Raw genomic sequence first — 13,576 nt, 5'->3', positions numbered from 1 at the left:
TGTTCTTTGTTGTCTTTGTTGTCGTGATAACAACAATAAATTTCCTACCACACTCAACGCAGCGCTCCGTTGTCTAGGCCCTTAACTCTCTTACTATTTGTCGCTCTCTGGCTCTCACTCTCCCGCTCGCTGCCGTTTGGCATTTAGTCGTGCATTGCATGGAAAGTGAAAGTGCCGTTAGTTTAGGCTCTAGAGCTCGTTCTTATCAGACGAGCGTTGGCGTTTCGTTTCGTTCGCTTGATTGGCACACGCTCGAAAATATTGCGCCTGGCACTGCTCCTACGATTACTCATACGACCTGTGGGTCAATCGCTCCGCACACTGCGCAAGTGCTGCACCGAAATCAAAGAGAAATTTGCCCAAAAGAAAATTTTTGCGTGATGTTGCCAGATAGAGTTCAACTTTAAAGATACATAGAAATGTTTCATGTATACATTTTAAAATTTTCGATTTTTTTAATGAGTGTAACATGCTTTTACTTATTATTTTTTATTATGAATAGTTAAACCCAGTCTTTTGCGCATACTTAAAAGTATTTTACTAATGGTTTTTTTATTGACAATGTTATAAACATGTCATCCATTATCTTCAATAAATTTAGGCTTAATTGAGGTTTAATTAGAAATTCCTCATTTATCTTCCATTATTCCGTGGAAATTGTTTAAAGGATTTACCTTTTTTTTGTTGCCTCAGGATAATATCCGATATCTTGGAAATATCAAGATTATTAATTACAGCTTCTGCTGCCAGCTGGCCAAGGGATTTATGTCATTTCAATACTAATAAAGTTTTGTAAAACTTTTTTAAATACATTTACGAAACAGAAACAAGAATAAGCTGAACATACTATATTTGTTATCATTATTTAAAAATAACATTAATATACAATCGAATGGAACCAACAGATGGCAACACTAACTTGGGAAATTTGGTATGTTTTTCTTTCTCGTCATTTTTGCCACTCGAGTTGAGCAATCTTCAGACATATACATGAATATACACACACATAAATACCAATATAGATGTGCATGTGCATGTGAGTGTGTCTGTGGCTAGCATCCGCGCAAAGGCACACAAAATATTTTGTTGTATACGCTTTTCGCTTGCCGAACGGCGACGTCGTGCTTCGTGCCTTGTCTTGGTCGTGTTCCCAACAGCGCGCAAAAACGAAAAAGAATAAAAAAAAAAACAAAATAAAAATATATAGAATATATCGCGAAAGCCGTGAGGCATAAGTTTTTATATATACATTGTACCTACACACATAGTTATAGCAACAATAGATAATAAAAATAAATAAATAAATGAAATTGTAGTGAAATAGAGGAATTCTGAAGCTTCGTGCACATTAATAGAGCTGGTCAATACGCAACAAAAAGTATTTAGATGTAAACAAGAAAAAATAATTCGATTTGCAAACGGAAATAGGCAGCACAAAAGTTATAAACAAAAAAGTAATGCACACAAATTGTTGTTAACATAAACATATACGAGTACAAGTAGTAGCTGCTCTACAGAAATCAATGTGGGGTAAGTAATACTTGAGGCGCCGAGGCGGGGGGGAGTCAGTCTCTCTTACAAATTAAGCCTAATAATTAATAAAAACAGCCGAGCAGGCACAACAAACCCAACATCATGCAGCATAAATTGTGTATCTATAAGATACACACTCACAAGCATAAGCACATTCCTTATTACTGGCATTACAGGAAGCGAAAGAGTGTGTGTGTGAGTGAGGGTGTGCGTGTATGTGTGTGTGTGTGTGTGTGTGTGTGTGAAACTCGTTCAGTGTGTCAGCTAGAGTAAATACAACAACAATAGCAGCAGCTATAGCAACAACAGCTGGAGCTACATAACGCATACGCCGCATTGTCAATTGTCAGTTTGCTACTTTCTGGCTTTTACAGCTGCTGCCACCTCTTCATTTTTTTTATTTTATCCGCACATGGCCAACGATTGGCAGTAAGCGGCAGTTGCCGCCCTTGGCACCAGTTGCCGCGACCGTACCAAACGCCACAATTGCTACAATAGCTGCCAATGTCTAACCCCATCTGCACGGCAAAAAAATGCAGCTGTGTTGTTCATCAATCCAGCTTACATTAATAAAAGTATTTTAGGGTTTGTTGGGAGGCGTAATGCCACAAAAGGTATTCATCAATTATTAATATTCAGATAACGTATATTTTACTTTGTTTAGGCTTGTTGCAGAAATTTTTGTGACTTACTCACAGCAGCAAACAATTGACGTTGCCAAATAATCGATCGAGGAAAGTTTAATTAAAGAAGCAACAGAATTTCCTATAGATAGATGAAATATCTAAATTGTCTTTAAGGACATTTTTAACATGCCGAGCAAAGTAAAATAATTGTATGTAGACGTATTACTTATGTACTTGTATAGTCAAGTTTTTGTGTAGAAATAAAATAATGTTAGCAAGAAGTGAATTAGAAATGTTCTAAATACAGTTGGCATCTATGGATATTTCTTAAAAGAAACTTTTTACTTATCTTTAAATTGTCCACCCTATTGTCCCCTATGTTAAGTCTTCCACAAAAAGTGTATGCTTTTTTTGTTTCAATATATAGTATGTACTTAGCTACATATAGTATGCATTTAGCCTTAACCAATAGCATAGATTTAACAATTATTTGTTGATATCATAACTCAAGCTATTTATAGTTTCACAAAACTCTTCGATTTCTTCAATTTGTTGTTAGATTGTAAGCCTAATTTCTAGTTACACTGATCAATCATTATATCTTATTTAGGCATTATTTACATTATTTTTTTCTCTGTATACATACGTACGTGTACATGACTATCAACATCAGCTGCAACAACTAACCAAGTGGCCTCAATCGCCCAGTTAAATCCCAACGGCCGCCGTCGCGCTCTTGATATTGGGTATTGGCCCAGTCACAGTTTCAGTTTCAGTCTCAGTCGCAGCCCCAACCCCAGCTTCAGTCGAGCCACTCTCTTTCTCTCTCTGCTATCATTTGTCTTGCCTTTTGCTTTGTGCTTTGTGTGTTGTGCAAATGAAAATTTGTTCGTTTAGGTTATTTCCCTTTTTGTTGTGAAGCGCGCGCGTGCTCCAATTTCTGGCCATGGCCACCCACATCAGCACCACCTCTTCAGCCACACTATCCACCACTCACCACCCACCACCACCCACCCTCAAACAGCAAGCCCGTGAAACATGGAACATGTTGCGTAGGGTTTTGTGCTTTGAGGGTTGCTTCTTATTTCGTGTATTTGACGGTCGTTCGTTTTTTGGAGATGGGGCGTGGGGATGGTTGCTGAGGCCTTTGTTAACTTTGTGGTTGGAGCTTTGTGCTCGGCCCACGACACCCGGGTAATCAAAAGCACTTTTAAACAATTAAATTCAGAAGCGAAGTGAAAATTTTATTTTTTCATTAAACAAATGTCGGCCAACTAATGCACGGAAATAAAAAGCTTCTGTCAAAATAAAGATACTCGAAATGGCACAGCTCTTGCAAATAAGCTTGAAAGTTATATGCCTCCCATAGAGATTATTTTCAATGAACTTCTTGTCTGGTCTGATTGATTGTTTGATAGGTAGTTTCTTAAGCCATTTGTATATCAAATTGAAATTTGTATTCTTTCGTCAAGTTGTCATTTAGCCAATTTAATCGACTGGGCCAATTGCAATTCAAAGCCAGTACGCATTTCAAAAAATGCTATAATGGATTAGATAAACAAAGTTTATATTGCATTTTTTGAAAAAACGTTGATGACCGACAAGAAATCATCATATAAGTAGGTCAACAAAGAAATAAGTACATTGTTGAACAATTGCATTTTTTCTTCCCTGCTCTTCAGCATAGATACGAGCGTATACAGTATATGCATATTATTTTTGCTCAACACACTTTTAAATTACCTGTGTAATATATAAAAGAAAACAATACTCGTCTGCAAAATGGGAAATCCCCCTGTACACTCTGACTCACTGATTGATTATGAGACTGCCCCCAAACACTGAAATGGAACCATTTAAAAACTCCTGTATTTTTGGCGCTGGATTTTGTCCAAGTCGTTGTCGGTGTCGGTGTCTGCTGTTACATTTGGCAGTTGGCCAAGTGGCCCGTTCTGTGAATATGGCTAAAATATTTTGTCTAATTTCGGCTCGTCAGCTTTTATTTCTATTTTTTTTTTTATTTGTTGACATAGAGTGCGCAAATTCCATAGCGATATTGCTGGCCGAAGAGATGAGTAATCCGTTTGTGCATTTTAAAATTGTTCTTTTCTTAGCGAATTGTTATTGTTCGCTTTTCTTTTTATTGACTTGGCGACAGGCATTAAAGCATGACTGAATGATGTCATGTGGTTATTGTGAAATCCTGCCCTCTGTGCGAACCAACGAGCTAGCCAGCCACCACCCACGGACGTAGAGCCCTATGAGTCAGGTTGGGGCAGTCAGATGCCACGGCCCTTTGCAAATCGAATTAGCTGCGCTCCTCACATTTTGCAGGTTTCCAAAAATACCGAGAATGCTAAAATACTGAATAACTGAAAAGTTGCACAGAGTTCAACAGACCAATTGAAATCCATTTTAGATTCATTTCCACTTCTCGTTGGCTAATTCAGCTGTGCGACTATTCGACGACTATAAATAGAGTGCTGGGCAGTGGCCATTATATGCTAATGCCCTTACCATAAGTATCGCCACATGCACGTCCAACTGAACTGCTGAACTTGTGTCTGCCGTCCCTGCCCAATCTTTCCCGATTTTCTTCGTGTTGCCCAAAAGAATGCTTAATTTGTTTCTGTCTAAATGCCAAATATGCCAGAAATATTTCTGGTCGATTTTCTATTTTTTCTTCTTTAGTTGTGGTATTTGCATTGCACTGAAACTTCCTAGAGGGGCACAGTGGGCTTAGTAGGGCATAAAGTGCAGATAAGACAAGCTAACAGTTTGAAATCTCGGCAATTCTAATATAAACTCCTGTATTTACATTAGTTATACATGACTCTCTTCCCTAAATAATGTTGATTATTGCTGTGGCTGGTTTTATTCTGGGAGTGTGATGTTATTTTGTGATTCTGATTAGCAGTCATCAAATTATTCAGTAAAAAGAACCAAAAAGAATTTTCGAAAATTTAGAACATAATTAATTATATTGCAAGCAATTTTTTGATTAAAAAACAAAACCGATAACGGCTTTATACATATTAATGCTTTAGTATATGCCAATAATCAATGTCGGATAAAATAATCTATTTTTGTAACTGAGTTCAATTATTGAATGGAATTATGAGCAAAGCAACATTAAGTTATAAATATTGTGGATCATCTTCTGTATTGAATTACACAAAAATAAATTAAAACTCTATTCAGATTTTATATAACCATCCTTATTAATGAATGCACGAAATTATGGAATTACTATGAAGAAGCACTTATGTTGCTTGATCATATCTCTCTATTTTTTTTAAAGCAATTTGTTAGATGGGTTATTTTATTTTCTCTTCCAACTTAAAATAATGTATTTAATGTTTTTGAAGAAAATAGTAGATACATGTGCACTTAAAATAAGAGTCGTAATCAATAAATTTGATCGAACAATAAATATCAGATCTTCTATTCTTAAATATAAGGATTATTTTTTTTTAGCAATTTAGTCTTTGCAATGGTAAATTGATTAATTTAGAATTACTTGCTACCAATTGCTTTTTTATTCAGATAATGGCCATAAGCGTCCCACTGTTCCGCTCCGCTTTATTTACTTTGCAGCTCATTTGTTTTGTTTTGTTTGTTTGTTAACATGCCGCCGCCTTTACTTCAAAAAAAAAAAAAAAACTACAAATGTTGTTTACAGAACTCTGCTACTGTTGTTCTTCTTCTTCCCCTTCTGACTGTTGTTGCTGCTGTTGTGCGTATGTAATTATGTTTAATTAAACTAATTAAACACCTTTTCTTTAACGGACAGAGAAATATGAACGGAGCGGCTTTGTTGTTGGTGCTGTTGTAGCTGTTGTTGCTTTTCGCGCATTGCTAATTAAATTTTGCTATTATGCGGTGTTTGAATACAAATATTGGATTTGTTACTAATGTGACGATGCCGATGCCGATGTCGATCATAAAATCGTCAAATGATAAACAGCTGCTTTCATTTGAATGCCCGGCTAGCTGTAAATGTGGAGACAGTTGGGCCCAATAGAGCCAACTCATCACGTAGCCAGCTAGTCAGCTAGTCAGCCAGGCTTGCGCTCACGGTCAAGGTTGGATTGGATGGCAAAAGTGTTAAGAGTTGTGCGACGCTTTTGATTTCCGTCAACGTTGCGACTCATTAGCGGCAACAACAGCAGCAACAGAAACTTACGATGTAAACATGCGGTTCTATATACAAGTATATGTACATACTATGTATGTATGTATATCCATTTATGTACATAGAACGCATGCATGTATGCTTTTCAGTATGTATGTACTGTTATGTGACTTTTTATTACTTGCATATGCTGCAGCTTTTATTCCCATGCCCGCTGCCTTTGTCTCGACCTTGGCCGCAGATAACTATAAGAACCACTGTGGTTGTTGTTGCAGCTCTTGCTCTCACAAGCCTCTACTTCCATATGTACATACATATGTATGTATGCATGTTTATGTATATTTGTGTGACAATGGGCCACTGCTTAGCGCTGCGCTTTGCTTTATTGACTTTCCTTATCAATGAAAATTCGTGTGCGCACAAAACCACGGCACAATTACAGTTGTCAAACATCAGAAGGCACATCGATACAAATATACAAGCACAGTGCCATGCCCATTGCCACCCACACCCAAACACTGATATACACATACATACTATACATACATACCTATGAATATGTATGTATATGCTTTAATATTTATATATTTTGTACAAATATGCAGCGCCGCTACGTTAATTAGAAAATCCAACAACGTCAACAGCGTCTGCTGCTCCCTTTTGCCAGCAAAATTGTATCGTGTTTTTTGGCATTCTTATAAGTGTATATAAACTTCATACATATGTACATACATAGATTTACTTATTTGACGTTGCTGTTTATACAACAAATTGAATTGATAATTGAGTCGTCGGCGACGTCTTCTGCCTTCTCAACCGCCACGGCTGCTGTTGCACTTGAAGGGCCCTCTTTCCGTTCACTCCACACTTGGTGGTAGAAACTTGCATGGATTTGATTATAGTTTAATTAAACTTTATTTGCAAGCTTTGCATTTTCCAAAACGTGCGGGTACAACATCATTTTTTACTGAAGAGAAAAAACGCAGCTATACATGCTGCGTGGGGTGTGCGTCTCCAAATAGTTCGATTGCTATGGCACTCGTTAATACTACTAAACTCATTCATTCATTCCGCACAGAGTAGGAAAGAGCTTATCGAAAACGAGCACATTTAAAAATATATAATGCTGAGGAATGAAACGAGTTGCATATTGTGTGAGCGGGAGCAGTGAAATAACAATAAATTAAGTTATGCGACTCGTTCAATGATTAATGGTTCGTAAAAGAGTCAAATGTTACTCTTCTTTAAATGACTTTCATAGGCATAACCATTTTTCCTTCTCTAAGAACTAATGCGTGGCTTGAATGAAATTTTTCAACCCCGTCTAGAAAGTGTTGCTTATGTGCTTATTTGGTGGAGTAGATATGTACAAGTTTCTATTTCTCTTCATATGTTATTTGTCAAAATAATAGCTTAACCACCTTTTGTGTTGGCAAATAAGACTGTTGTCAACGTGTGAAAAAAATAAACTTATAAAAACTAGATAAAAACTTATAAGATTGAGCTTAAAAGCGACAGAAAAATGTATAAAATCAATTTATAAATATAAAGCATATCAATTAAATATAGATTTCTCTTTCGTAAGTGAATGAAAAATATGCAATTTCATAAACATAAATAAATCAAGCGATTGATTGAACGGAAAATATTTTAATTGTTATTTTTCGTGTTTATTTCGAAGAGATTTTCAGATTTTCTATATCTTATATGTTGGTCGTTTTGATATTATCAATTCTTTGGGGCACTTTTTGCATTTCATATGGCCCGAAAAATATTTTATTATTCGAACGACGTTTGTTTTATAAATAAATAAAAAGAAATGCAAACTTTAAACCATCAAGGGTTTGGTTCATATCTAAAATAATACTCTCTTCTATCCCGGTTCATAAGTCTAGCCCATTTCTATGAATACATATATTAGTATTAAAATTAATTCACTCTGATCCTTTGTCTCAATGCAGAATTGCCAGCAACTCGTTTACTGAGTACGCAGCAGCACCCGAAAACTAAAGATAGCCTACGATTTTCCTTATTCGCACTTTAGCATACGAGTATAAGTGGTTCACACATACACACACACACACACATATATATATACGCACACATACACACAGAGACAGAGTGGCGAACCTAATCTGTAAGGTTCGCCGACGACATAGCTGGCAGTTGAAATTCAGAGTTTGGCGCGCGTGCATCGCAAAAGTCGTCGTGCGAAAAAAATTGACATACTAATAAATGAAAATACATAAAATATCGAGCAATGAAAACTTGCCAATTAGCGTAATTAATAAAATAAGAAAATAAAATAAATGAAAAAAGTGTTGGACGGGGGGCATTGAATGAAACGCCCGCACATATCTAAAGTCAATAGCAAACCAAAATAAATCGCATTGATTGATTGATGCATGCGCCTTCCTACGCTTGATAAGGCGCTCTATCTACTATTCAACAACAACAACAGCAACAACAATAGTGTAAGAAATGCCGGCAGACTATACAAATAGAATTAAATGAAACACAAGAAATTGTGCCTTTAAGTGCAAGCCAACCGCACCCGAACGCCCACTTTCCAATCGAACCCAACATCCTCTCGGCAGCAGCAGCCCCCCCATAAAGGGTGTTAATTTTAATCGGAGCTTGTGCTCGATATAAAAGTAGTCGGTCAGTGGATAACGCAAGTCTCTCCCCTCCATAAATTTATTTGCATACGATAATTGGTTTTATTGCATTATAATGTGCGCCGATTGTGTGACTATCGTAGGGTCTTTTTCTTCTTTCTGCCAGCCAGCACATATTGATATACGCAGCATTGTAGTTGTTGTATCTGGGGAGCTGCTACCCCATCTATGTATGTATGTATATACATAAATACCGTAGTATATTCTGATTAGTCACGAGCTCTGAGGCGAGCACGTCAGCTTTCGCATTTTGTCTTCCTTACATCTGTTCAAACATTGCCATACAACTTACGGATACTTTGTTTATAGATTTTTATTTTATTTTTAATGTGCTTTTGCAAATTTCTTTGCACCCCGCTATATGCCGACATATATTTATACATTTATATGTAATCAATTTTGTTTGACTAGAACTTAAAGCACAGCAACAAGCAAAATTAACAACATCAACTCAAGTGACAAATGATAAATTATGGGGTAAACTATACGATGGTAGTTCTTTTTTAAAAGACATACGCCGTTCATAAGCGATAAGCATTCACAATCTGTTGAAAGTTATATTTGTATCAGATAATTCCGAAACTATTTGGGAATATCAATGCGCATTACTAATAGGTGGCTGCATATTGGAAAATGCACGAAGTTTCCTTAATCTGTTATGAAGAAAATTGTTTATAATACATAAACAGTCATCAGAATTATGGATACAGTTCTCAAGAAAATGAACAATTTATAAATATGATAACAATTGTATTATACGGTCAAACCGAACTTTTTGTTTATAAACTTTCACAAATGTTGCAAGGGAAAAAGCTGCTTGTCGTAAGGAAAAACAAAAGTTATAGTAATGCAGATGCTACCGGAAATGGACATTAATTAATTAGCTTAAACATTCTTCGAAATATGAATGTATGTAGTTAGTAGTGCAGGCCTTCTAGTTTGACGGATCTAATTTAATTAATAAGTAAATGTTCTAAAAATAAGGTTTTGTTATTGCTTCTAACATTCAACGAATACTTGTATGTGTGCAAAATATTTGCTCCTCCGCCCTTAATTTTAAAATTGATTTTAGTGCTTGCGTTTCATTAATGAAGAGAAACGTGCCAGCGAAAGCTTTAATTTTTATTCCATTCTTATTATATTTTCATCCACAAATAAGTTGTTTGCTTAGATAAAAAGTAACTAAGAGAATATTGAAATGAAACGGTAATGTGGATATACAATTCATTATCCATTTCTTCGAGTGGTCTTTATAACATAATTAAAGATATGAACAAATGATGTTTCGCAACTGAAGAGTAGCTTCCTGAAGTGCTTTGTTCAAGGCTTATCTGAGCTGGCCTTTGTTGGTCGCACTTTCCAAACCACAGATTAAAATTGATTCACACTTATGCAACTATGAAGCTTCTGAGATTTTGTAACTGAAACCTGCCAACAAAGGAAATATATCTGCGTAGTTTAAAGCTGGTAGGAGAACTCAAAGAACTAGGCATTGGGGGTATATCAGAAGCAACGATAAGGCGCACGGTTACCGGAATCATTTGAATGTTTTATAACGGCCCAATCGGGGTTTTATTTTCGACCATTCGTCCGGCATTAACGCGGCCTTAGGGCCGTCCGATTGAGACAAGTCGACGTCCAAAATTTGGCTGTCAACTGTGGGGCCTGACACTATCGTTGGCATGTCTCTTCGATATTTTATGGTCATGTCACGCGCTGAGGTTCTGTATCTTCCTAACATGATGTCTGCGTTAGTTCGTTATGATTTGCAGTTGGAGGTGTGGAGAAGGTTTGGGTGTGGATGGGTGGGTGGGTGTAGGTCACATGATTTATGGGCGTACATTGACGAAAACAAATTGTTATGCTGTTGGCAGTAATCAAACGATTAACTAACTGAATTTTATTGGTACGCCCCGACTTTAGGCTAATTGCACACTTCATAATTAATTATTTATAGTAATGTTCCGAAACAAATAGAATTTACAAAAAATCACCGATTAGGCACCCCATTTGATTTGTCTACTGAAGTGCGCCAATTGAAAGATAAGCGGCCGGCGAAAGCCCAAGTGCCATTAATGGTTTATTGCATCGGCCTATCGCTTTCAGTTTATGGGGGAAAATTGTGGTGTAATTCGAAATGGGCGTGGGTGACTAATGAGATGTGGAAACCCTTAGTGTTCAAAAATATAGTCGTAAGCGCCGGACTGAGTCAAGCGAATGTTGATTTATGATACCCTATTGCCACACAATCATATCTTTGCAGCTACCCGCGAAACTCACTGCCTTCAATGATAACAGTGCCATTCTAGAGCCGAAGCCTGGCAATAAGTACCGACGGAGACGCAACACCTCACGCGACAGAGAGCTGTACAAGGAGCCCCGCCTGACCAAGTTGCCGTTGGTGGGCGTACTGGTGCACAGGGCTTTGCGAGCACGCGACAGTGACAAAGAGCAAGAGGAAGACGTATTAGAAGCCAAGCAAGAATTGGTCGAAGTCATTCAGTCGCCGAGCGATAACAATCACAACAAAGACGACGCTATCGCGAGCTGCAGCGAGATGGTCTTGCCTTTTGGTCTCAGCCCCGACGGCCATCACGTCGACGCCATACAGAGTGCTCCAGCCCCGACTGCCCCGCCTGCACACATGGTCGTGCCGCCGCCTTATCAACGTGGCCAAACAAACATATACACGGGCGTCCCCATCATTCTCAATCCGTACATCGACTTTATTGTGGTCAATGGCGATGATCGCTACATGATCCGCTGCAAACGGAAGTCGGTGCTGGAGTGCAGTGTGGAGCTGGCGAAGCTCATACATGCCGGTCCCAACAGCGGACGCAAGAGCGACAACCATTTCCAGATACTCAACGTGGACAAGCACGACTTCGAGTCTATCGTGCGCTACATGGAGGAGCATTTCATAAGATTCGACGATCACAAGCATCTGCTCAAGATACTCGAGCTAGCTGATCGCTTCAATGTGCCCGATTTGGTAAGTGCGAGCATGTTTGTGGCAAGAGGAGAGTGAAATGCGATTTTGTAGATTTCGAACACATGAAATGTCAGAAATATCAGTTGTTCCATGACATCTCGCATTTTGTTTGTTTAAAGATTCTTCTAAGCAGTTTAAAGCTTCATTTCTATTGCTTATAAAATAAATGGTGATCAGTCATTTAATTGTACCTATTTATATTGTTTGATTTGTATATTGATTTGCTATTTATCTTTCATCATGTTATCTATTTCAATCTCATCTTAATTCCTCTTAGAACTTTTGATCAGTTACATACAAGTATATTCACACAAATCGAATCAACTTTTATTACTGACCAGTCTAATCTCTTGCTCTATTCTTTAAACAGATCATCTACTGCATACGTGAACTGGATCTCAGCATTTCGAGCGCCACTGCGCTGGACATATTCAAGGCGTTGTGGTTCTATCAGGGCATTGCGCTGACTAACCAACACCAGACGGTAATCACCACCCAAGAGACTGCACAACAGATAGCGCGCAAACAGGCCTCGAAAGCGAAGGCGGCTGCCAAGCAACTGGCAACGGCGAAGGCTGCACAGGCGCAGGAGAACGGCGACGGCGATGGCGCGCAGATCAATCTCATACCTAATCCGAATCCCTTTACCACCGAGGACTATGGCGTGGCACTGCTGCACAACACACTCCAACTGATCGATATGCATGCGGAGCTGCTGCTGTCGAAGCGCGAAGTCTCGGAGCTGCGTTTTGAGGAGCTGGAGACAATTGTTAAACGGGATACCCTGCAGCTGCGCTCTGAGATGACGCTCTTCGACTGCCTGGCTGAATGGAGTCTGGCCGAGTGCGGACGCAAGAATCTCGATCCAACGCCAGAGAACAGACGCACGGTTCTGGGGCCACTTTGTCTGACTCCACGCTATCTAAGAATGACCGCCACCGAGTTCAGACGCTGCTGTGAGCGTATCGAGCTACTGCCACCTTTGGAAATTTCGCTGATCAGCGATGCGCTGGAGGGTGAGTAATATATAGTGCCTTTCCGCCTCTCAGATCTGCAACTAATCTCGCTTTGTTGTGTGCAGGCAAGAAGCTTAAAAACCTCACGGATCAGCAGATCGAACTGTTCGAAAAGTTCCGTACAGCAAGGGCCGAGTATGCCAAGATGCCCGTGCATCTGAGCGATCGCAGCGATCCAAAGAACTATCCGAAGAAGATGCGCCAAGCACAGGATGGTCGCTCCACCGAGGAGGGCTGCTGGCAGAAGGTGGGCATGAACTGTCTACGCGTCTTTGTCTGCATTTTCGATTGAAATACGGCCGTTGCCGGCGCCAAATGGCGCTGCCGCCACTCCACATAGACTTGTTGCATAAACGAATATTAGCGCTTATGAATTATAGTCATTTATATAATTATACTTACGTTAGTCTTATGGAGAATTTATACCAGGAGCCGGAACTGGACACATTCTGGATGCAATTGAATGCATGGCAGTGATTTTATAGCAGCAGTTTCTAATTAAATGAATACATACCTAGTGTTACATATACATACATACATATATATTTACTGATATATACTGATATAGGCGAATATAGGCTAATCTGTCAAATCAA

General features: G+C 38.6%; 1 protein-coding gene across 2 annotated transcripts; it reads left to right on the top strand.

The window, feature by feature from the left end:
• Window positions 1–828: 828 nt before the first annotated feature.
• LOC115622800 lies at window positions 829–13,576 on the top strand. 2 transcript variants are annotated; one of them, XM_030516866.1, is made up of 4 exons: window positions 829–931; window positions 11,236–11,964; window positions 12,335–12,980; window positions 13,046–13,576. In XM_030516866.1, exons 1-4 carry the CDS (start codon window positions 893–895, stop codon window positions 13,270–13,272), a joined length of 1,641 nt encoding a protein of 546 aa, XP_030372726.1. In that variant the 5' UTR covers window positions 829–892; the 3' UTR covers window positions 13,273–13,576. The 2 variants fall into 2 exon arrangements, with proteins under 2 accessions (XP_030372726.1, XP_030372725.1); XM_030516865.1 differs by lacking the exon at window positions 829–931 and adding an exon at window positions 8,636–8,768.

This window comes from Scaptodrosophila lebanonensis, unplaced genomic scaffold, assembly GCF_003285725.1.
Source record: "Scaptodrosophila lebanonensis strain 11010-0011.00,11010-0021.00 unplaced genomic scaffold, SlebRS2 tig00000043-arrow-pilon, whole genome shotgun sequence".
Lineage (NCBI taxonomy): Eukaryota > Metazoa > Arthropoda > Insecta > Diptera > Drosophilidae > Scaptodrosophila > Scaptodrosophila lebanonensis.
Note: the sequence above shows the minus strand (reverse complement) of the source record. Positions and strands in the feature narration are given on the sequence as shown.